Source organism: Cervus elaphus, chromosome 12 (assembly GCF_910594005.1).
Source record: "Cervus elaphus chromosome 12, mCerEla1.1, whole genome shotgun sequence".
NCBI lineage: Eukaryota > Metazoa > Chordata > Mammalia > Artiodactyla > Cervidae > Cervus > Cervus elaphus.
In genome coordinates this window covers 42,454,362-42,480,411 of record NC_057826.1, presented here as the reverse complement: position 1 = coordinate 42,480,411, position 26,050 = coordinate 42,454,362, and the positions used below count along the sequence as shown (strand labels likewise).

The 26,050-nt window shown below is 42.0% G+C and overlaps 1 protein-coding gene across 2 annotated transcripts in view; it reads right to left on the bottom strand.

Annotated features, from left to right (window-relative positions):
• The window catches only part of GLDN (gliomedin), a 56,535-nt gene that overhangs the window by 26,124 nt on the left and 4,361 nt on the right, over positions 1-26,050 (bottom strand). For both annotated transcript variants that reach the window (XM_043920557.1, XM_043920558.1), the window contains exon 2: positions 8,111-8,162. In XM_043920557.1, the coding sequence (XP_043776492.1) occupies positions 8,111-8,162 (52 nt within the window). The remainder of the gene's footprint in view (positions 1-8,110; positions 8,163-26,050) is intronic.

The following is a 26,050-nucleotide window of genomic DNA, read 5'->3' as shown; positions in this document are numbered from 1 at the left end:
TAGGAACATGCATAGGCAGCCACGTTCATATTAAGGCTGTACATAGAGCTGTTCCCTGGGCCTGCCACCAGTGCACTTATACAAGGTTCCATGCTAAGAAGGGGGCTTCCCACTTGGGTTGGACTGGCTACAGCTTTGAGGCCTCAGTTCCCACCCTCTGTGTGCTGGTCCACCCTCTGCAACTGGCCCTGCTGCCAGCTATTCTGCCAGTCCCTGGGCACCTGACATGGAAAAGTGTGCATCTTTCCCCACATGCCCCATTAAAGTGGAGCTTTGGTCTAATCTCATTTATTTGGTGCATTTCAATTTTGGATTATGGCCATGACAACCTTAAAAATGAGAAGAGTGGAAATGGCAAATGAATATTATTTCAAGTACCAACTCCAATCAGTTAGTACAACTTTCTGCAACACCAGAAAAGAATGACCTGGGACCTGAGGCCATGCTAGGTAGCAACAGTGATCCACAACTGATGCCTGGGTATAGGATAAGAAGTGTTATCACAGACTTGGAGTCATGTCTCTGCAAGGAGAATGGGGACTGTGGGTTTGAAGCATCTTGGTCCCAACAAGCAGTTCAGCAATATGATGATTTAGAGATTTTCCAACAAGCCTATATGTGGAGGCCACTGGAAGTGAAGGATTACCCAAGACCTGCCTTCTTCACGATAACCTGCTCTTCCAGAAGACATGCTTCTGGGGTCCCAAGGAAACCTGGGATCAGGGGTAAGATGCATCCAGAAAACCATATGTCATTTGACAAACTCTGCATTAGCAAAATCCTAAAGCCTGCCTACTCTGGCTTGTGAACTGCCCTCAGTATTCACCTGAGATGTCACAGACTGCACAAAACTATACGGCATCTGTCCTTGTCCCCAGAGCAATCACAGCTGAGTCCTGGGAAAGGAACAGGAAGAGGCTTTCCTGGTCACAGCTGGACTAGCCTCAAGTCACAAGCACCTGCTTTTTCAAAGATGACTCCAGTGAAGAGCTAGATCTTGTTCTTAGGCCCAAACCCAGGGTCTGTACTGGCAACCCTTCCTGAAGGCATCATCTGGGAGCCTTGTAACCTTGTAACCTCTGGACCACTGCTCTCTGCCTCTCCCCCTGAAGCTCCCCAGTTCAGTCCTGGGTCCTCTCACCTCCCCGCCCCCAATCCAGGCAGCCTGGCCTATCCCTGGGTACCTCCTTGCCTTGTAAAAAAGTACATACAACTTGTACTTTTCACACCTAAGTTTTAATTGAAGAGCTTCCTGTGTAAAAGAAGACCCAATTTCAAGCTGTCATGAAGAAAGGAACCGGCTTTTGAAAAGCATTTTTAGGTGCCAAAGAATAACCTCCTCAACCCATCTCCAGCACAGATGCAATCCCGCCAATCTCCCCTAAGTGGTCTCAATAGCTCTGGCCCACATTCACTGAACAGCCTGGCTCTCATTCTATCACTATAAAAATCAAAAAGGAAGAGGCTTTTCCTGTGCCTCTCAACAGGGCTTTTGTGCCTGTAATTTTATCCATTTGAGCATTTCTCTAGCGCTCATTACTGTCACACGCAGCAACGCTGAAAAGGGACTCCCAGAGATGTAAGAAAGGTGTTTAAGCCACAAGGGTTTCAGAATAAAGGACCAAGCTGTTCTGAAGATATTTAATTTTCTGTGAGGACTGAAATGTGACTTGAGTAATAACTCAATTAGCATTTTCTAAGAAGCCACAGGATTACAGCTTTTCTCTCTTAGGTTAAACTAAACCAACAAGAGTCAGGTTTGGACTCAGAGTTCCTCCAGGACGCATCTTTCTTGCTAGCCCACCACCCCCATTAATCACTCAGAAAAATCACAGATTTAGTCATTCTACAAACGCAACCAGAGTTCCTAATGCCTGGTAGGTAATGAGAGGTCCTGGAGCTACTGCAGCATAGGTTTCTTACGAGTCCATGCACGCTGTGCAGGGGTTCTCAGCCTTCCCCAGTGCAGCCCTGTGAAGTGACCAGGACCTCCTCAGAGCCTGGAGCCTTAGACTGAGGAGACCCAACACAAGCTCCAAATGGCTTCAAAGTCTTGTGGTTATCTTTAAAGTCCATGAGATCTGTGTATTTACTCCATAATAGAATTTTTTTTTAATTGAAGAAAAGTTGGCATACAAATTATATTAGTATCAGGTGTAGTACATCATTATTCAACAATTGATCACCACAAGTCTAGTAACCTTTCACAGTACAAAGTTACTGTGATGATATTGACCGTATTCCGTATGGTGGACCCTACACTCCCATGACTCATCTATTTTATAACTGGACATCTGTACCCCTTAATCTCCCTCACTTATTTCACTTATCCCCTAACCCCTCCCCCTTGTCTCCTCTGGCAACCCCCTGTTTGTATCCGTGAGTCTGTTTCTGTCTTATTATGTTTGTTCACTTGTTTTGTGTTCTAGATTCCATATACAAGTGAAATCATACATTTGTCTTTCTCTGTCAGACTTATTTCACTTAACATATTACCCTCTAGGTCCATCCATTTTGCTTCAAATTTCATTCTTTTTTAATGACTGAGTAGTATTCCACTGTGTGTATTTATACCATACCTTCTTTATCCATTCATATATCAATGGGCACTGAGGTTGTTTTCATATCTTGGCTATTATAAATAATGCTGCAGTGAAGACAGGGGTGCATATATCTTTTCTAATTAGCTTATTTTTTTCAGATAAATACCCAGAAGTGAAATTGCTGGATCATATGCTTCTTCTATTATTGATTTTTTAAGGAACCTCCATACTGTGGCTTTTCCATAGTGGCTGCACCAATATACAATCTTACCAACAGTACATGAGAGTTCCTTTTCCACATCTCCCTGACACTTATTTTTAGTTGTCTTTTTGATAACAGCCATTCTAACATGAATGAGGTGATATCTCATTGTGGTTTTAAATTTCATTTTCTTGATGATTAGTGAAAATGAGCATCTCCTCATGTGTCTGTTGGTCATCTGTATGTCTTCCTTGGAAAAATGTCTATTCATGTCCTCTACCCATTTTTTAATTAAATAGATTTTTATATTGTGTTCTTCATATATTCAATATGTTGAATATTAACTACTTATCAGATAAATCAGTTGCAAATATATTCCCCCATTTGCTTGGTTGCCTTTTCTGTTGATGATTTCCTTTTCTGTGCAAAAGATTTTTAATGTTTTTTCTTTTGTTGCTTGTGCCTGAGGATACAGAGCCAAAATTTATTGCTAAGACTGATGTCAAAGAGTATACTTCCTGTTTTCTTCTAGGAGTTTTACAGATTCAAATCTTATATTTAGTTCATTAATCTGTTTTGAGTTTATTTTTGCACATGGTGACCCAGTGTCATTCTTCTGCATGTGGCAATCCAGTTTCCCAACACCATTTTATTGAAGAGATTGTCTTTCTCCACTGTCTGTTATTGGCTCCCTTGTCATAATAAATTAATTGATGATAGAAGCATCTATTCCATTCCATTGATCTATGTGTCTATTTCCGTGCCAGTACCATACAGTTTTGATTCACTGTGCTCAACACTGAGCACAGTAACTCAACACTGTAAATCAACTATACTCCAATATTTTTTTTAAACAGAATCATACAGTTTTGATTACTATCTTTGCAATACTGTTTGAAATGAGGAAGTTTGAAGTTCTTTGTTCACCTTTCTTAAGATTGCTTTGGCTATGTGGGGTCTTTTGTGGTTTCATACAAATTTTAGGGTTATTTCAGTTCTGTGAAAAATAACATTAGCATTTTGATAGGGATTTTATTGACTCTGTAGATTGCTTTGAGTAGTATAGTCATTTTAACAATCTTAATTCTTCCAGTTCATGAAGACAATGCATCTTTCCATCTATTTGTGTCATCCTCAGTTTCTTTTATCAGTGCCTTGAAGAAAAGCTACGACCAACCTAGATAGCATGTTAAAAAGCAGAGACATTACTTTGCCAACAAAGGTCCATCTAGTCAAAGCTATGGTTTTTCTAGTAGTCATATATGGATGTGAGAGTTGGATTATAAAGAAAGCTGAGCACCGAAGAATTGATGCTTTTGAACTGTGGTGTTGGAGAAGACTCTTGAGAGTCCCTTGGACTGTAAGGAGATCCAACCAGTCTATCCTAAAGGAAATCAGTCCTGAATATTCATTGGAAGCCGAAACTCCAATACTTTGGCCACCTGATGCGAAGAACTGAATCATTGGAAAAGACCCTGATGCTGGGAAAGATTGAAGGTGGGAGGAGAAGGGGACAACAGAGGATGAAATGGTTAGATGGCATCACTGACTCGATGGACATGAGTTTGATTAAACACTGGGAGTTGGCGATGGACAGGGAGGCCTGGCGTGCTGCAGTCCATGGGGTCACAAAGAGTCAGACATTACTGAGAGACTGAACTGAATTGAAATGTAGTCTTTTGAGTTGTTTTTGTTGTTTAGTCGCTGTGTCTGACTCTTTTGTGACCCCATGGACTGTAGCCTGCCAGGCTTCTCTGCCCGTTGGATTTCCCAGGCAAGAATACTGGAGGAGGTTGCCATTACCTTCTCCAAGGGGTTTTCCTGACCCAAGGACTGAACCCTTGTATCCTGCATTGGCAGGGAGATTCTTTACCACTGAGCCGCATGGAAAGCCCAGTTTTCTGAGTACCAGACTTTTGTCTCCTTAGTTAAAGGCTCACATATAACAACTTATGTATAGAACAGTCTCTTTTAAGTTGGTGGTCACTTAAGTTTGAGCACGTTCTACAAGTATTACACTTTTACCTTCCTTTCCTTCATTTTATGTTTCTGACATCATATTTTACATCTTTTTATTTGTGCATCACTTAACTAATTATTTTAGTTATAGATAATTTTACTACATTTTGTTTTTTTTAAATTAACATTAACTTTCTTGGTAGTTGATTCACTACCTTTACTATATGTTTGCCTTTACAATGGAGATGTTTTTCTTTCATAATTTTCTTATTTCTAACTATGGCCTTTTCTTTTCCATTTAAAGAATTTTTTTTTTTTAACATTTCTTGTACTGCCTGTTTAGTAGTAATGAACTCCTTTACAAACTTTCTCTTGACTGGGAAACTCTTTATGTCTCCCATTCTGAGTGATGACCTTGTTGGGTAAAGTATTCTTGGCTGTAAATTTTTTTCTTTCAATACTTTCAATATTTCATGCCACTCCCTTCCCACCTATAAAGTTTCTGCTGAAAAAACAGCTGATAGTCTTAATGGGGGTTTCCTTGTATATAATTAGGTTTTTTTTCTTGCTGGTTTTAAGATGCTCTCTTTAATTCTTGATATTTTAATTATAATGTGTCTTGGTGTGGACCTCTTTGGGTTCATCTTTTTGGGGGGTTCTCTGTGCTTCCTGGACTTGGATATTTGTTTCCTTTGACAGGCAAGGGGAAGTTTTCAGACATTATTTCTTTAAGTAGGATTTCTGTCCCTTTCTCTTTCTGTCTTCCTCTGGGACCCCTGTGATGCAAATGTTAGTACTCTTGAGCCAGAGGTCTCTTAAACTATCTGATTGTTTAAAGTTCTGTTTTCTTTTCAGTGTTTTGATAAGGTGGTTCCCACTGTTCTTCTAGACTGTAGTCTTCCAGACTGCTGATCTGTTCTGCATCCTCTAATCTGCTGTTCATTCATTCTAGTGTATTTTTCATTTCACTTATTGCATTCTTCAGTTCTGATTGGTTCTTTTTTCTTATATTTTCTCTCTCTTTGTTGTAATTATCACTGAGTTCATCCATTGTTTTCTCAAGTCAGTGGGCATCTTTATGACTGTTACTTTGAACACTTTATCTTGTAAATTGCTTATCTTTGTTTAATTTAGCTCCTTTCTGGTGTTTTGTCTTTTTTTTTTTTTTCACTTGAAAGGTATTCCTTTGTCTCTCTATTTTGCCTAACTCTCTGTGCTTGTTTCTATGTATTAGGGATGTCGGCTATATCTCCTAGTTGTAGAAGAGTGGTCTTATGTAGAAGGTGCAATTGCCCCTGGTCACCAGAGCACTGCTGCGGGCCTGCTGATGTGTGGAGCTAGCCTCCAGTGCAACTGGCTTCAAGGCCAGGCTGGGACTATTGTGAGTGCTCTGTGGTGTGGGGCTGGCCCCCTAAAGTGGGAGCTGCTTTGGAGGGGTGCTGGTGCCAGCTAGGGCTGCCCTCTGGGTAGGACAGGGCAAGAAGTATTTTGGAGGGACTGGCTGACGTCAGTTCTCAGAAGGGCATCGGGGTGGGGCACACAGTGTCAGTTTGGTGGAGAGTGACAGAAACGGTGTCTGCCAGTGCTTCCATTCCCAGAGAAAGTTCCTCCAGATCCCTGTCCCTCCAGCACATGCCTTAAAATTCATCAGTGAATCTCCTTCTCCTGTGACCCAAGCACTTTTCAAGCTGCTGCCTCTGTGCTGGAAGTTAGAGTGAATGAATGTGTATGCAAGGAGCAGAGTCCCAGATTCCCACAGCCCTCCAGCTCTCCTGAACAAAAGCCTCACTGGTTTTCGAATCCAGGAGTTGTAGGGGCTTGTCTTGCCCATGCACGTCCCACTGACTGGGGAGCCTGATGTGAGGCTTCGACCCCTTGCTCTTCGGGGGGGATCTCTGTGGCTGTGACATCCCTCCTGCTTGTGGGTTGCCACACTGGGGGTGTGGGTTCGACTAGACTGTGTCTCTGTTCATCCTACATGGGTCCCTCACTGTGTCCTTTTCTTTCTGTCCTTAGTTTAGAAAATCTGCTCTGCTAGACTTCAGGTTGTTCTCGGAGATCATTGTTTTGCAAGTAGCTGTAGTTTCGGTGTGTCCACGGAAGGATGAGAGCTCAGGATCTTCCTACCCTGCCATCTAGATCCAGACCTCTCCATAATAGATTTTTAATGCAAAAATAACTTCCCTCTGTTTGCTCAGAACGCTGCACCCCCTTCAAAGAGACAGGAAGTGCAGTGTCTGAGACCGGGCACTGTCGGTCTGTCCTTGGTGGTCAGTACCTGGTCGGGGCAGAGGGTGATGAACCGGGTGCCTGGCCTCAGTCCAATGTACCACACATTTCTGATTACCCAAGACCTAGCTATTTTCCATGGTCATACTGCTATGGTAATAATGAAAATGTTATTATTTTTCATAATTATAATTGATTTTTAGCCCATTAAAAATGTCTGGTAAAAGCAAATCAACATGTACTCCCATAATCTAAAGTGTTTCTGGGTACTCCTTCTGTCCTCAGCCCTTTCGCCAGCGCAGCGTTCCCCACGTGAGCTTGTGAGCTCTGAAGGCAGTGGGCACGCACGCTTCCCATGAGGTGAGAAGCCAATCTCTGCTAGAGTCAGGTATAATCACACCAAGACCACACTCCCCAGGCACTTCCCTGGCTGTTCAGTGATTAAGACTCTACCCTTCCACTGCAGGGGACACGGGTTTCGGTTTGATTCCTGGTCAGGGGAACTAAAATCCTGCATGCCCACATGCCTTGCAGCCAAAGAAAACCAAACACCATGCCTCTCTTCCCCTGCTCCATCCATCAGCCATTCCAGGTCCTAAGGCTTGGCGTACCTTGAGGTTAATTCCCTCCCTCCTTTCTATTTGTCTTTGATTCATTAAATAGAAGGGGACAGGGTGTGACCAATCTCCAGTCCCATTGAGCACATAGTAGGCACCGCACAGAGAAATCATCATAAAGAACGTTTTCTTAACTAATTAGCAGTTTGCATCTAGAGCTTCCCATTTAAGCTATCTGTACGATATGGGGAAATAACTACTTCTGATAAGGGCTCTCTCTCTACTACTTAAGGTCTTTTCCCTTTCTTCTCCCTTTTAAAACACTAATGGGAATTAGTGTTGGCCTCAGTTCAAGGTGCCACACATTTCTAATTACCCAAGACCTAGTTATTTTCCATGGCTGGAAGTCTATGGCAATACCAAAAATACTATTATTTTTCAAAATTTATGTTACTACTGAGTTTTAGCCCATCGAAAACATCTGGTATACAAGTAAACCAACAAGCATTTCCATAAAGCTAAGGAGTTCCGAGACCCTTCGCTCCCCGTGTGAGCTCCCCGTGTGAGCTGCTCTTGCGCTCCCCGTGTGAGCTGCTCTTGGTCAGTGCTGGCCAGCTTACCTGTGAGGCAGATACCCCTGGTACTGTTGCATAGGTCCACCATCACTCGGATCTGTGGGAAGAGAGGTCCATTACCAGCAGCACGGTAGGCAGTAGACCCTGAACTTGCTCTTTATTCAGACAAGCAGAAAACAATTATAAAAATTTCCAAAATAGCCTCAGAAGAATAGGTAGAAGTGCAAGGAAAAGTTAACCTAAAACTGAAAAGACACCCCTGAAAGATCTAAAGATAAACATTTTTCTTGTATCAGCAACTATCTCCATCGACATCATCAACAGAATCTCCTTGATTTCTATCACACTCTGAGAAGGCAGAGGATGGGGGAGGAACAGCCAAATCTAAACCCAAGCTGGCTCCCCAGTGTCTGAAGGGCTCAATCTATGGATCTGAATAAACAGGACTGGTGGACTTAGCAGTCTGAAGCACATACTTAAATCTGTGAGTGGGTATGGGTAAGGTGCTTGACTCCTTGACGTTTTGTTTTCCTCTGAAAATGTAAATTATATGAATAGCTGCCTTTAGGGTTAGGGAGCTCCATGCACGGCGTGTGGAAACTGCGCTTAGAGCAGTGATTCTCATGTCATGGGGACGCTGCTTACTTGCCACTGGATGGCCATCTGGAGTGCATGGTCACTGCACCGTGCTGTCAGCCTGACACAAGATTCCCACACACCATTTTATACTCCTCCCCCCATTCGTTTTCCATGCTGTTGCTTGTGAGCTTCACAAAACCCAAATCTGATCAGGTCAGCCCTGATTCAATCATTTTGGTGATGCCTTGCTGCTCTAAAGATACAGCAAAATTCCTCCGTACCTGGCCTCATCTCACACCATCCCCCTCTTTCTGTTCTCTAGTTCCACTTCCCTAGTGGCTTAGTGATAAAGAATCTGCCTGTCAATGCAGGAGACGCAGGTTCGATCCCTAGGTCAGTAAGATCCCCTGGAGAAGGAAATGGCAACCCACTCCAGTATTCTTGTCTGGAGAATTCCATGGATAGAGGAGCCTGGTGGGCTACAGTTGCAGCTATAGTCCATGGGGCTGCAGAAGAGTCGGAGACGACTTAGAGACTAAAACACAAATTCCATTCTGTTTCAGTTTGCTTATCTGTGAAATGGGGCTATTTAGTAGTACTTAACATTTTAGGATTGCTGTGAAACTTAAGTGAAGTTATATATGAAGTTCTAAGAACAGCTGCTTGGATGTAGGAAGCATACATAAGAGTGTTTTCTATTTTGTGAAGGCAGCAGAAAGTACAGATGAAGGCATGAATCCTGAAGTCAAACTGCTTGTGTTCAAATCACGGCTTTGTCATTCACAAATAGTATGACTTCGGGAAAGTTACTTAACCCCTCTGTGCTGCGTCACCCTTGGCTATAAAGGCGCTGACAGTACCTACCTTACTTGTAGCGCGGTTATGTGGATACATGATTGCATGCAGTACACTCACAACAGCGCCTGCTATGGGATAAGCAAACTCTATCTATGCTATTGTTTTGATGGTCTCTTGGATATGCCAGGAATGATTTAATTTATCAATTTACCATCTAAGAATTTCAAATTCATACATAGATAAATTTTTAAACCCAAGTAAGGTGGCATTTCAAAACTGTGGGAAGACACCCTATCAATTGGGAAATGGAATTGAGACAGCTGGATACACATCTAGGAAAAAACATAAATACAGATCCCTATTTCACTCCTTACACTAAAAAAGTTAATTGAGCAGCATTAGTTGAAAATTTTAAAGTTAAAAACAAACTAGTAAAAATACTGAAGGAGACCTTGGGAAAAATATTTATAATGGTATTAGAGTAGGAAAGACTTTTCTAAGGAAGAAACAATCCCCATACTATACATAGGGAAAATGTGATAAATTCGACTGTCTAATAATTAAACATTTCTATAAGACATAAAATACTATCAACAATAACAAAGGTGAAACACAAACTTAGAAGAATAATTATGCAAAGAGCTTGTATACAAAGAGTCGCTACAAAGCAATAAGTAAAGGAACAAAAAAATAAAGGAAAATGGGCAATGGATCCAGGCAGAAAGCTCAAAGAAGAAAAATAAGAGAGTGTCTTATCTTCACTTATAGTTGAAGAAACACATCAAATTACAAAATACTATTTTAACCTTTTTTGGTTTGTAAATAAAAAGAATAACAGTACTTCTCACAAGGGTATCAGGAAAGGAGCACTCTCATACTGTGTTGATGGAAATGCAAAGGGACACTGCCTCTTTGGAGGGCATTTTGACAATACCTACTAAAATTTAAATGGATCTGTCTTTTGACCCATTATATTTTATGAGTTATTCTACAGATAGACTCATGTATGCATGAGAAGATACATGTACAAAGATGGTTATTTTAGAAATGTGGGCAAGAGCAAAAGTTAGAAACAACCTCAATATTTATCACTGAAGTCTGGTTAGAGAAATTGTAGCATATTCATACAATGAAATACTGTGGAAAAGACTAAATTTAAATCCATAAAGCCAATATTGAAAGATCTCTAAGATAAATGAAAAAAAAACCAAAAAACCAAGATATAGAGCAGCGTGTATAACATGCTTTCATTTAAGTAAAAAAGTAGTACATATGAAAATGCTTCTATACACTTTCTCTCTTGCTACTTTCCAGATTCTCTCTTTGTCTATGACTTTCTAGACTATTTCTGGAGAGAACTCTAAAAAGGAGAACTAAAACCTAAAAACTCCTCCTCAAGTAAGGAGGAGTAGAGAGCCAGGGTGGGAGGGAGCTATACTAATGCCACACTTAATAAAACAAAATGCACATTTGTTTTATTCAAAAATTTTGCTGATTTCTCTCTCAAACTCTTTTTAAAGAAAACTTGTTTTGATTTGAGGGGAAAATTTGTTTTGTTTTCTACCTAGGTTTATTTTGTTTGCTAGGGGACCTGGAGGAAGATTTGTACTGTATTTACTGTTTGTGAAGTGTGTCACAGGTGCTTACTACTTTAGGAATTTATTGTGAAATATATCATACATACCACAAAAATATAAAACGTGTGCCAACAGTATAAGATGAATAATAAAATAAACATCCATATACTACCTCCAGCCAAGCAATGCATTAGGAAATCCCAGGTGTCCCTCCCAACACAAACCGTTCCCTCCAAAACTCTCTGAGCTGAAGTATGTTGGCCAGTGGGACTCTCCCTTTTGTATAGATAAGAACAGAGAGGCTTAGCAAGGTGATATCATTTACTCAAGGTCACACAGCTTGCTCGTGGAAAAGCTGGGCTCAGCTCCAGGTTTCCTGATTCCAGGTCTACTGTATTTTCTGTTGTGACTCAGATGAGTATTATAACATAGCCAGAAGAAATTTCGATTCATTGCTTTTAGTCATTTTCATAAATTAATGCAATCAGCTGCACTACAAAATTTATCATCTTAAAATATGCATAATTGTTCATTGAGAGAATCATTAGAGACTTCATAAATGCCTCATTTGTTGCCTGGAGGATCACAGCAGGAGAAGTAGTTGGAAATAACAGAAGCATCAATAGGGAAAATTAACCTTTCTCTCTTTTATGTTCATCACTGGTCTGGAGTTAGCATAGCTTCTATAAAAGCAATAAAGAAGGAGTTTTCATTTCCTGACCTTTTGGCTTCATTTATATGCTTAAAGTTAATTTAGATATTTACCAGTAAATTGTGTCTATCTTCACTTGAGAATATTCTTTAACAAACATGGTTTATATAAGATTGTATCAAAGTAAAACATGGTGTGAAAAGGTATGACCATAAGAAAACCCGAAACTTTTTTTTTTTCTGATAGTAATGCTTAAGAGTTTGGATGAAAATCAGAAAATTGAAAATTGAAAGTCATAAAACCTAACTTGTCAAGTTAAGGAGTCATATTTGGTATACCAGGCTTTCTAGATCTTCATTTAGGATTTGAGAAAGGTGAACTGAAAACAGCCTTAGAACTCATAGCCCTGGGGTGTCAGGCAGGATCCATGCAGGACGTGGCCCTGCCCTCTCTCAAGGCCATCTACCCCCACTCCACCACTGTTTGACTCCAGTCACACTGACCATCACCACTGGTCTTTGCCAAGCTGTACATAGCAAAGAAGTTCTTGTTATAAACTGTGCTCACATCTTCACAAAGGCCTCAGCGCAAATATCACCTCGTTAAGAAGGCTTTCCCTGACTCCCCACCTGAGAGTAACCCTAGCAGCCAGTCCCCATTACCTCAAGGCTTTCAGCCTTTGTAGCACTCACTGTTATCCAATATTAGCTTGGCTTCTGTATGCATTTGCTTATTACCTAGGCCTGTTCTCCAAAGAATGCAGGCATTTTGACAGCAGGAGAACTTGCTATTTTGTCTGTATCCCTGTGCACAGAACAGTACCTGTTTCCAGACCTAGAACTTTTCCACTGGTGAGATAGGGTTCAAGTAGGAAAGTATGTCAATGGTCTCCAAAGGACAGCTTGTCTTGAGAGCAGGTGACAACGGCTGTCAACCTGGGTGTAACATAAAGAATGGTACCCCCAGATAGCTTAGGTCAGGAGTTTTGCTGAGGAGGTGGGGCCATCCACTCAGAAGAAATGCTGTGGCATCTCAGGGTCACCTTGAGGTCATGCTGCACTGGACGAAGACATATCACAATACATGGGGACTTGCTTTCAACTTTTATAACATATGGCAGCAATGGAAGAAGAGACAGCCCAAATGGGTCCCATCTGTGGCCTGACCAGATCTCCCAGTTTTCTCTCTGGATACAGAACTGGTCTCACTGGATTAGTAGAACCCATGGAATCTTGGGCAATTCAGGGGCAAGGAAAGAGCGTCTGAAGAAAAATAATGGACTTCTTGCTAATTTGGCATCAGCTGGCTTGAGTTGGCTTTAATTCAAACTAAAAATAGATGGGACTAATTTGGCAGCCTCTATGAGAAAGAAAATGCTATGAACTGGGAACCTCGCTTGTAAGAAGATTATATAAGGATATCTGACGAGAATGTTCATCTCCACACAGTGATGGCAAAAGCATGCAAAAAATCTAAACATTTATCAGTAAGGCATTTATTGGGCTTCCCTGGTGGCTCAGATGGTAAAGAATCTACCTGGAATGCAGGAGACCTGGGTTCAATCCCTGGGTCAGGAAGATCTCCTCGAGAAGGGAATGGCAACCCACTCCAGTATTGTTGCCTGGAGAATTACATTGGCTGAGGGCCCGGTGGGCTACAGCCGGGGGGTCACAAAGGGTTGGACACAACTGCGTGACTAACACAAACACACATATAGCAAGGCATTTATTAAACAGATGCAAAAGAATGAAGTAGATCTATGTGTACTAATCTTGAAAGCATACTGCTGAGTGATAAAAACAGCACAAGCCACATAACAGTACAACTTTTTGGTTAAAAAAGAACATTTAGATGTGTCTGGATAAGCACAGAGAAAAGTTTGAAGGCTCATGAGCCAAACCATTGAGATCTTGTTTCCTCTTGAAGACTGAGACTAGGAGATAAAAGGGTAATTTTCACTTCTTAGTTTATATCATTTGAAAAGATATGGTGGGATTATGGGTGGTTTTTACTTGCTGTGTTTTTAATAATTCAGAGTGAGAGAAGAGAGCATGCAAACATTAATATGAGCCCAAAGGATGGTTTTAATTACACAGCTTTCCATAGGAATCACAATGTCATGTATTCCTCATTACGCCCATCACTCGGAATAACTTGGACAGATCTCTGTTTCTTCTAGATGAGTGAATGTAGAATGAACTAGAATAGCTGTCTAGTGATTTTCAAGTTGTTTATTATTCCTAAGATTTTTCTTTTTCCCACATAAATTGCCAACCCCCCCAGATAGAAAACAAATAGAATGGAGCTACTTTGGGTTAACTTATCCATAAACTGAGAGAGTTGGACTAGACAGATGATTTCAAATTCTACTCCCAGGAGGAATTGGGGAGGAAGTAGGGGGAGACACACCCAGAGGGCTAAAGTGGAGGAGGAAGGAGAAAGCTGAGGTCCAAAGAAATCAAGTGAAGTAGCTGGCCCAGGCTCCCAGAACTGGCTTCCAGGGCAGAAGTCCTATTTTCTACCACATCTACATTTTTTGTGGCTTCCCAGGTGACACTAGTGGTAAAGAACCTGCCTGTCAATGTAGGAAACCTAAGAGATTAGGGTTTGATCCCTGGGTCAGGAGATCTCTTGGCAACCCACTCCAGTATTCTTGCTTGGAGAATCCCATGGACAGCCTGGTAGGCTGTGGTCCATGGAGTCGCACAGTGTTGGACACAACTGAAGTGACTTAGCATGCACTACTATTTTTATACCATTTAGATTTTGCAAAAGGAACTGTGTGAAATTCCACAGGAAATGCAAATCTCTAGTTTACTTTGAATGTGAACAAGACACTAGATTTTTACTAGTTGATTATGCTCAACTGCAAGCAGTCTCTTCTGTTCAAAAATGAAAGGCTTAATCAAAAGTGTTTCTTTCTCTCAGCAGGATGAATAGAGCGAAATGCCACGTACTGCCACTGCTCATCTGCACACAAAGCCTCAGGTGGTTGGCTGGTTGCCCTCTTGAACTCCCTCCCTCTCACATTTTACTCTCAGGATTGATCATTAAAAAAAAAGTAAAAGAGCGAATTTGCCCATCAACACCAGTTTGCATGTTGCTGAAATAATATGTCCTGTCATGGCTTCTCTGCCGTTCCCGAAGTACTGGCTCTGGTTTGCTGTGGAGAATGCTGTTTAATTCCAAATCGCCTTTCAGATGTGACCTATTTTGTAACTTAAATTCCATTTTTCTTAGACAACTGAATACCCTTTATGGCTCTCCTTAATTGTGCAAATTGCTGCTATTATGTGAATACAAATGGTCCTTTAGATACAGCTCCCTGGGAGCAGATAATCAGCCTGGGATTAAGCTAGGAAAGACTTGGCCCAGCTGCTGAAGAGTTCGACCACAGGTGTTGGAGGAATCCCTCATGGAATCTGAAGCTGGGGTCAGCTACCCCAGACTCATCCCTCTGAAAGGCAGGAAATCACACTGGAACCAAGATGTGGTGATGACAATCTACAGATCCCAACAAGAAGGTAGGCTTTGCCATGTCTGTGGATGAAATACTGAGGCATGACCTTCTGGCAGCCCCAAAGGAAGATGAGCCAAAGGTCCAGGTATGAGTCAGTGCAAGGGAACAAATGTTGGCCATCCCATGCCGATGGCTTGGGGCTGAGTGCTTTTGGTTCAGATGAGTATCTTCAGAGCCCAGCTAAATCCTGTCCAACCTTCCCCAAAGACCTCCATCCCCACTGACTGATCCCTTTACAGCCCAGCAGCATCACCACCCTCCTTCATGTTGTTCTGGCTCCCCAACCAAACAGGCACCTATTGGTAAGAACTCTTTCATCTTCTTCCTGTTTGCCCCATTCTCTCATCTGTTCCCTTTGCCAGCATTAGAATGGCATTGAGCATATAGTGGATATTTGATAAGTATTAATACCTTATTATTGATTACTCAGTCAACTGGGAGCAGAATGTGCTCTTCAGCCAAAGATATTATTCCTTTTTGACCAGTAGTTTATGGGAACCTAATGTCTAGCACTCACCTATAGCCAGACATCCTGGAATGTGAAGTCAAGTGGGTCTTAGAAAGCATCACTATGAACAAAGCTAGTCGATGTGATGGAATTCCAGTTGAGCTATTTCAAATCCTAAAAGATGATGCTGTGAAAGTGCTGCACTCAATATTCCAGCAAATTTGGAAAACTCAGCAGTGGCCACAGGACTGGAAAAGGTCATTTTTCGTTCCAATCCCTAAGAAAGGCAATGCCAAAGAATGCTCAAACTACCGCACAATTGCACTCATCTCACATGCTAGTAAGGTAATGCTCAAAATTCTCCAAGCCAGGCTTCAGCAATACGTGAACTGAGAACTTCCAGATGTTCAAGCTGGTTTTAGAAAAGGCAGAGGAACCAGAGATCAAATTGCCAATATCCACTGGATCATCGAAAAAGCAAGAGAGTTCCAGAAAAACATCTATTTCTGCTTTATTGACTACGCCAAAGCCTTCGACTGTGTGGATCACAATAAACTGTGGAAAATTCTGAAGGAGATGGGAATACCAGACCACCTGACCTGCCTCTTGAGAAACCTGTATGCAGGTCAGGAAGCAACAGTTAGAACTGGACATGGGACAATAGACTGGTTCCAAAGAGGAAAAGGAGTACGTCAAGGCTGTATATTGTCACCCTGCTTATTTAACTTATATGCAGAGTACATCATGGAAACGCTGGTCTGGAAGAAGCACAAGCTGGAATCAAGATTGCCGGGAGAAATATCAATAACCTCAGATATGCAGATGACACCACCCTTATGGCAGAAAGTGAAGAAGAACTAAAAAGCCTCTTGATGAAAGTGAAAGAGGAGAGTGAAAAAGTTGGCTTAAAGCTCAACAGTCAGAAAACTAAGATCATGGCATCTGGTCCCATCACCTCATGGGAAATAGATGGGGAGACAGTGGAAACAGTGTCAGACTTTATTTTTTTTGGCTCCAAAATCACTGCAGATGGTGACTGCAGCCATGAAATTAAAAGACGCTTACTCCTTGGAAAGAAAGTTATGACCAACCTAGATGGCATATTAAAAAGCAGAGACATTACTTTGCCAACAAAGGTCCATCTAGTCAAGGCTATGGTTTTTCCAGTGGTCATGTATGGATGTGAGAGCTGGACTGTGAAGAAAGCTGAGAACCGAAGAATTGATGCTTTTGAACTGTGGTGTTGGAGAAGACTCTTGAGAGTCCCTTGTACTGCAAGGAGATCCAACCAGTCCATCCTGAAGGAGATAAGTCCTGGGTGTTCATTGGAAGGACTGATGCTGAAGCTGAAACTCCAATACTTTGGCCACCTCATGCAAAGAGTTGACTCGTTGGAAAAGACCCTGATGCTGGGAGGGATTGGGGCAGGAGAAGGGGACAAAAGAGGATGAGATGGCTGGATGGCATCACTGACTTGATGGGCATGAGTTTGAGTAAACTCCAGGAGTTTGTGATGGACAGGGAGGCCTGGTGTGCTGGGATTCATGGGGTTGCAAAGAGTCGGACATGACTGAGAGACTGAACTGAACTGAACTGAACATCTAGCATGTGGTTACTGTTTCTCTTTGTGTATATTTGCTTAAGATAACTTAATTTTGACAAAGACTCCACTAATCCCTAGAAAATGGGAGCCCAGAAATTTGAGGGTTATCCTATTAGGGTTCCTGAGAGATGGCCATCTCTCTCCTGCCCATAGCAACATCACTGCAAAACCAGGAGCTATTGATGTGCCCCTGGTTTGGAGGGAAATAACACAAACCTTTCATGCTCTCTTGAGTAGAGACATCTGGTTAGGGCTGGGTCAGCCAGACAGAGACTGGGGTGCTGAATGAAAAGTGGTCTCAAACATCAATGAAAATGCAGTGTAAAATTAAAAGACACTTGCTCCTTGAAAGAAAAGCTGTGACAAACCTAGACAGTGTATTAAAAAGAAAAAACATCACTTTGCCAACAAAGGTCCATAGAGTCAAAGCTATGGCTTTCCAGTAGTCATGTATGGATGTGAGAGTTGGACCATAAAGAAGGCTAGGCTCCATTGAATTGATGTTTCTGTACTGTGGTATTGGAGAAGACTCTTGAGAGTCCCTTGGACAGCAAGGAGATCAAACCAATCAATCCTAAAAGAAATCAACCCTGAATATTCACTGGAAGGATTGATACTGAAGCTCCAATACTTTAGTCACCTGATGCAAGAACCGACTCACTGGAAAAGACCCTGATGCTGGGAAAGACTGAGGGCAGGAGGAGAAGGAGGTAACAGAGGATGAGATGGTTGGATGGCACCATCCACTCAATGGACATGAGTTTGAGCAAACTCTGGGAGATGGTGAAGGACAGGGAAGTCTGGCATGCTGCAGTCCATAGGGTCACAAAGAGTTGGGCACAACTTAAGAGATTGAACAACAAAAAACCTCTCCCCCTACCCACCCCCCAAAAAAACAAAACCCTGTAAACAGAATTAAAAGATAACACCCAGGGCTGAAAGGTGGAGTATAAAGTACATGGGTTTGGGGAGTCAGACACAGTTAAGTCTGAGGTGAGTGCCAGTTCCTTCACTCACTGGCTCTGTGACGTTGAACAGGATGTTTTCTCTCTCTAAGACTCAGTACACCTCAGGAGTAGATGGACTGTTGGTTATAGTCTCCCTGTGTCCAGGTAGTGAATATTATCGTGCTCAGCCTCTCCACTATTTCTTGGGTACACTGCCAACAGGGATTCCCTCCCTCACAGACTCAGGTGTTCAGCTGCCTCTTCAATATCTTCACTTAACCATCTAACAGAAATCTTGGTGTTAACATACCCCAAGCTGAACTCTTGATATTCCCCTCAAAACCGTTCTATCTGCAGTTCTTCTATCTCATTAATGACAATTCTGTCTTTCCACTACTTGGGCCACTAACTTTGAAGTCATTGAACTCCTTCCCCCCGCCCCCCACGTCACATATGATGTTCAAGCTGTCAGCAAATTCTAGCAGCTTGACATTGGACATATCTAGACAGAGCCCACTTAGCATTCCACCCCTCAGCCACTACCTTTTTTTTCACTGCAATAGCCAAGTAAATAGCTTCCCTGCTACCACTGCCCATGCTTCCCCTCCAAAGAATCTAGTCCATTGTAGTGATCCTTTGAAAAGGCAGGTCAGATCATATCACTCCTCTGCCTAAAATCCTTCAAAGACCACCCCCCCGCCCCCCGCCCCCAATAAAGGCCCGTGTCTTTACAACATCCTGCAAGGCTCTACATGAACTGGTCCTCTGGTCCTTTCTCTGCCCAGTTATCCTCTGACCTCATTTCCTATTACTCCCTCCCACTCCCTCGTCTAACTGTTCCTTGTGCTTTCTGTACACTCCCCCATCTCAGAGCTTTTGCTCTCACTCTTCCTTCTGCCTGAAGAGCCCTCCCCTAGATTTCCACATGGCTCACTCCCTCACCTCCTTCAAGTTTTTTGTTCAAATGTCACCTTCTTAGTGAGGCCTTTCCCACCCAGAAGACTTCTAACTGCATCTCCCCCTTCCTGCTCCCTAATCCTCAACAATTCTTTATTGTTCTTCATAGCACTTATCACTTTCTAATATTGCAGGGAATTTACTTCTTTGCCTTGGCTCTTGTCTGTCGCTACCCTCCCAGAATGTAAACCCCAACAGGACAGGGATTCGCATGGTTTGCTTATACTATTTCTTGTGCACCCATGGTAGTGCCTGTGATATAGTAGGTAACTACATGTCAAATGAATGAAGGAATCTCCAACAGGTAGAGCAGGCCTGCTAAATCAGTCTTACCAATACCTGACACAAACTCCTATTTGATGGATAGCAAGAATTCTTAGAAAAGACTTTAAACAATACTCCAGGACTCATCTCCAAAACTTCTCATGTGTAAAGAAACTAGATTCAGAAACTGGCAGATATCTTAGTCTATATTTGCCCTTGCTGAGTTGTAGATGCATGTATCAGTGAAGAGATATTCATCAAATACCTCGCTAATGGTGTAGCAGAGTGGTGAGATATATTTAAAGAGACAAAGGTGACTAGAGATGACAAATTAGAGACCAAAACTGTACACAAACAGAGTTTTAGTTGTGTGATACAGACGATAAGTGCATAAGAGGTTATGGGTGGAAGAGATGAGTGTTCTGAAGTGAGCTAAGAATCTCTTGTCTCCCCCAGGCTTCTAATGGATTTTTCTGAAGCAGGAGTGCTGCTGGAATAATCTTTCACTAACTGTTAATAATAATATTCTGTGCACCCATTATTCCTTTCAACAAGCATCTTCAGATAATTTTGATTTTTATCTAAGTATGCTTATCTTCACCTTATAGTCAGAAAAGTATACATAAATGGTAGTTAAGTAACTTGTCCAGTGTTGGGGGGATGGACAAAGAATTAATCCATTATCCCAAACTCTGCCCTTTGGCATTCTTTGTACATAAGCAAAAACATTTGTGAAGATGTTTTGTCAAGCTACTCCCTGCTCAGCCCCCTCCTCCCTCTGCACAAGGAATAGCTATGAGAGGTTAGTCCAGAAAATATTTAGAGGAGGTCCCTGGGTTGACAGGAGAAGGAAATGGTAACCCACTCCAGTATTCTTGCCTAGAGAATCCTGTGGACAGAGGAGCCTGGTGGGCTGCCGTCTATGGGGTCGCAAAGGGTCGGATATGACTGAAATGACTTAGCAGCAGCAGTAGCAGCTGGGTTGAGATACTCATCCACAACAGTTGTGGATGTTGTTAACATTGGAACATTGGCTGGATGAAACTGTTGGTTTGACAGACATGCTGTTTCTGTGGGGTTCAAAAAGTTTTGATCAACGGAAGAATGAATGCGTGAGTTCACCTTGAACATGAATATTTACAAATTATGCTTAGTGTAATTGACTTCCCTAAATTCAATACCCAGCATATATGTATGGTTTGAACCCATGAACCATAAAAATGACTACCTGGGAAATAACATTCTTTCTAGAGGTCATTATATAGGCTTTGGGAACTGACTTTTACTTTTTAGACTTGTAAAGACCTCTCTGATGGAGAACACATAGTTCTTGGAAGAAGGGTATTCTCTTTTCCTTGAATATTCTTTCATTCTTGTTTTCCTTCCCCTTTTCCTCTATTTTCATCTCATGTTCATTCTCAAAATAAATGCAGCATTCTCACATCTAAACTAACCCACTACAGTTTCCTCAATTCTGATCACTCCACCATCTTTGGAGGGATGTGGACCAGGTGGCTCCTTTCTCTTTCCTTATGTCCAATTAGTTCCCAAGTTCAATTTATCCTTATTTCGTGGTATTTCTAGGCTATAGATCTTCTCCATTTCTGATATCATCATCTTAGCTAGACAGAATCATTTCCTGCCTGGACTAAGGCAATAACTTCCTAGCTTTCTTCCTGCCTCTCATCTCTTCCTGGTGCAATCTTTCCTGTATTGTACAGCCAGATCAGTCCTATAAAATCGCTTCCTTCATGAGTGCCCCATGGAAAATTCTCCCAATTGCTCATCAGATTCATTCTCAGCTTCCTGTGGCCACCTTAATTCCTCTCCCACAGCCCAAACTCCTCAGTGTAGGAAAGCTTCTTGCTCTCTCAGCCTTGCAACCATGCTCATTCCTGTCCCTAGACCTTGGCTCAAGTTATTAACTGTACTTGCACTGATTTCCCCTCCTTGCCTGCTCGAATCTCATCAACCCTTCATTATCCATTTCCAGTTCTGTCTGCTCCACGAAACCTTCCTTCATCACTTGAGTGAGGACTGGTTTTCTCTGTCACTGCCCTGATGCTCACTGTAAAAGAATTTTCTCTAAAGGCCTGCCTATTTAGAGGGATGGATTCCAAGGACCTCAAGTGTTGCCTATAGGAAGAAGGCATTTTCCACCTTTGAGTGAAAAGATTCCAGACCCCAAAAGCACTGAGTCACTTAAAAACTGGGGAATTATTTTGCAGTTGCTAGCTCATTGTTTTAGCTTGGGTACATTTACCCACAACGCATTTCCAAGTCCTTCACAGTTTTTACATATAGCTTATGCAGCATCTCCAAAATTCCCAGCACTTTGATGAACACAAGAAACTTTCTGAGTGGCCGGAAGATGGGGTTACTCTACTTATAGCATTCTGAACAATTCCACAAATTGCATTTTAAGTGATCTTTAGTTGGCTTCGTTCTTTTAACTCCACCTTTCAGTAAAGAAAATTGTGTCTGAACTTCAGTTAATCTAGAAGTAAATTATATCTACTTAAAATATAGAGCTGTTACAACTCAAAGAGCTACATTAAAAAAAAGCAACTGATGGACTGAAAAATGCTCCCTTTGTAGCAGAATTACAACCTAAAAGCTTCAGCTTGTTTTACACAACATGACCTTTAGTCTGTAGATAAAATGCATGTAAATTAAGCTTGAATGTCAACTAGATTTGGCCAAGGATATTTTTCTGAGGCAGGGAGGGAAGGAGAGTTTGAAGAATGTAGATTTTTAAAATGTCTTTTTTCCCCAGATGAGTTATGTCTTATAAGATCTAGGACTATTTTGGTAGTTCCCACATGGGTACCCATATCCTGGAGACCATGAGACTGCCCACCCCAAGAAGTAAATTGTTCCCCTTTCTTAGAAGCTTTTTTCTCTACCTTCTACTCACATTCTGTCAATCTTCCAAATGAAAGCATCCAGAACTTTTTTTCAGAACTGCCATCAACAGAAATCGACAGGAGTGCACAAGAACTATGCCAGTAGCTCAGAATGGGGTGAAGATGACTCTCCTCGTGGGTGTCAAACCTCGTCATCAGTGGCCATGAAGCAGGGGTGAGGCCCCGGGAAAGCCTGAACTGTTGAAGAAGCCACATCAAGGCTAATTCTGTTTTGTTTTCAATGACAAGATGATTTAGGTTGGTGCGAGCTACCCTAGGCTTCAAAAGGCAAAATAGGATCCCAAAGCAGCAGCTGATAACAGCACATATGATCAGACAACTCGGCATTTTGAAGAGACTGAAGATAAAAAGTAAAGCCAGAAACAAGATACTGAGGGCATGGGGCAAGGAGGGCTACATGATAAACTCACAGCGATTAATCTCAGCAACAGCTACAATGAACAGTTACTGGAAGTCTGACTATACCGGGCGCTGTCCTTTACCTACATCATCTCCCTTAAACTTCCAAACAACCCTATGAGGTGCATATTCAATATTATTATCTCACCTCTTACAGAGGAGGAAACAGAGGCTGGGGGAAGTTAACAGACTTGCCCAAAGTTGCCCAGCTACCAAGCTGTGGGCCCGGGATGAATCTGTCTGATTCCCAGGTCCATACTATTTACTGCTGTAACGTACTTCAGGGAAGCATAGGGGAGAAAGAATTTGCCTGGGAACCTGCCCGTGAAGAAGAAGGAATTCCAGGTCTCCAGAGTTAAGGGCAGCAGCATCATGTGAAGGCAAGCCTGGACCAGACACAGTCTTAGCTGAGATGTAGCCTCAAGTTCTCTCTTACCCTTAACTGATACCTGGACATGGCTTCTGACACGTAAATTAACGTGTGACATCCCAAGTGCCCATGAGCACATGCTGCTATGAGAAAGGCCACAGAACCAGCCCCCCTCTCCAGCCACAACCAGGCTCCACATGTGGGTTATTGCTTTGGCCACCCTGTCTTATTTTGTTCTGCTCTGTCAGGCCTCTAAGCTCTCATCAGGGCCCAGTTTATACGATAGGACCTACTGGGGTATAAGTTTCTCCCCTGCAACTGAACAGAATAGATGTGGTTTGAAACAAGGCCTAGATATGAGGCTAAAGGGATGGCTATTCTAACATTATCCACTCCAGACTTGGGAAGTCAGCTTAGAAGGAACACGGCTTGAGGGCTGGCTCAGTCCCACTGCCTTCCTCTAGAGTGAAACCACTCTCAGCGCAGCTCTGTCCTGGACTCTGTCTCCTGCAGGAGGGCTTAAACCCCAAGGTTAACACTCTGCTTAAACAACCCTGATTTAGTAGCTTAGCTCTTCAAAGGTACAATGCCTAGGGTCCTCCAATCCCATGGACCACTGTCTACATGAGAGGTCGGTAAACTTTTCTGTAAAGAACAAGATAGGAAATACCTTAGGCTTTGTGAGTCATATGGTCTCTGGTGTGACTACTCAATCCTGTGGTTGTCATGTGACAGCAACCACAGACAATACATAAACAAGTGGGCATGGACGAATGCCAATAAAACTTTATTTATAGTTACTGAAACTTGAATTTCATACAATGTTCATGTGTCACAAAATACCGTTCCACGTATTTTTTTCCTATCCACTTGTAAATGTAAAAATCATTAAGTCACAAGCTGCACAAAAACAAATAGCAGGCTTGATTTGACCTTAGGCCACGGTTTGTTGACTCCTGATCTAAATTCTCAGCTTTTACACCATGGAAGTGACCCAGTTCAAGGGGTGGGAAAGGCAGGTAACCCCTGCCATGACCAAGCTAAGGCCTTCAAGGAGATACAGCATCCATGCAAGCAGAAGCTGTGACTATGGTAATGTGACTTTTGTCCCCTGTAAACACGATAATGTATAGATCCATGTACCTCAGAGTGGTCATCATGAAAAGCTGTTTGCTACAATGCATTACTAGTTAACATAGCTGGAATCTCCTCCATGAGATCTGCCCACAGTAAATGCTTTTGAAAAGCCTCAGTGACAGGAAATCTCCATCCACTGAAGGTAGAGTTTATGTTCCGTGCTCACACTTGGTCACTAAGCTGTGTCCAACTCTTTGTGACCCCATGGACTGCAGCCCACCAGGCTCCTCTGTCCATGGGATTTCCCAGGCAAGAATACTGGACTGGATTGTCATTTCCTTCTCCAGGGAATCTTCCCAAACTAGGGATCAAACCCGCGTCTCCTGCATTGGCAGGCAGATTCTTTACCACTGAGACACCAGAGAAGCCCCTACGGTTGATGTTCAGAGACAGCCAAAACCAAAACAAAATGAAACCAACCAAACCAAATGAAATGCAAAAAACCAACTCCACTTAACCACCAATAATGATAACAATGACACAGATTCCACTATCCTTTCAAAATTAGGCTGGGAAATCAGTGGTGGGGGTGGGGGTTGTGGTGGAACTAAATAAAGCCATTTTGTTCAGAACCAAGTCTTAACTCAGCCCCTAACAATGTGAGTGTTGTTTGGCCAACACACTGTCAGTCAAATAAAAAAACATGTTGAGAAAATTTTTGTCAATAGTTAAAAACCAAGAGATTTCACATAAAAAGACAGATTTTTTACTTTTCTTGACAAAAATCAAAAGATCAGACACACAAGGCTCTCATTCATGTACAGCAACCATCAGCAAAAACCTCCCCTGTAGACGGAGCACATGAACCTTGGGTGGGCACAGTCCCTACTGTGCCCTACGGCCCCCAGCACAGTGGCAGCTGCCATGTAACCTTGGGCTTACAGCCTTTTCACTCACAGTACGAGTAACACAATCACATGGTTCAAAAGTCAAAATAATGCACAGAGCTATGCAATGAAAGGCTCATGCCCACCTTATCCCAACCCTCCCTAAGTAAGTAATGTTGTTCATGTCATTTATTTTTCCCCTTCTTCCTTACACTTTTGTCATTTAAAAATATATCTTGGGGGTTGTTCCAATAGCTGAACATAGAGAATTTACTCATTCTTGCTTTATAGCTACCTAGTATCCCAGTGGATAAATACATCAGTTTATTCAACTAGTCCTGTAGTGGACAAAGGATGTTAGTCTTTTGTTTTTACCAATATTCTGCAGTGAATAACAATGTGCATATGTCATTTCATAGATGACAAAGTCTTGTGCAAGATAAATTCCCACAAGCAAGATTGCTGGGTGAGAGAGTAAACCTATTTGTTATCCAAAGGTATTGCCAAATTGCCTTCCTTATGGGCTGTAGCATTTTGCATTCCAAACAGCAGTATAAGAGCAAGTCCGTTTCCCTTCAGTTTCCCCAACAGAATATGTTGTCAAACTTTTGCAGTTGCCATTCTGAAAGGTAAGAATTATATTTTGGAGCAGTAATTGCATTTCTAAATCAAGAGCTCTTTTCCTGTGTTTTTAAGATAAATTTGCATTTCTTTTCCTGAGACCTATGCATTCCATATTCCTACTGGATTCCTATTTCTGTTGCAGATTTCCCTATTAAATTCTTACCTTGTTAAACAGCTTCTAGAACTGCTGCATAAATCTTCTGCATATATATAATCTGCATACATAATATATGCAGAAGATCAGCCCTGTACCTATGATATGAGCTGCAAATATTTCTTTACAGTTTATCATTTGCCTTTAATAATGGTGTATGTGTTTGTTTTTATAATTGTCATGCAGTTTTTGTTGTTGTGTG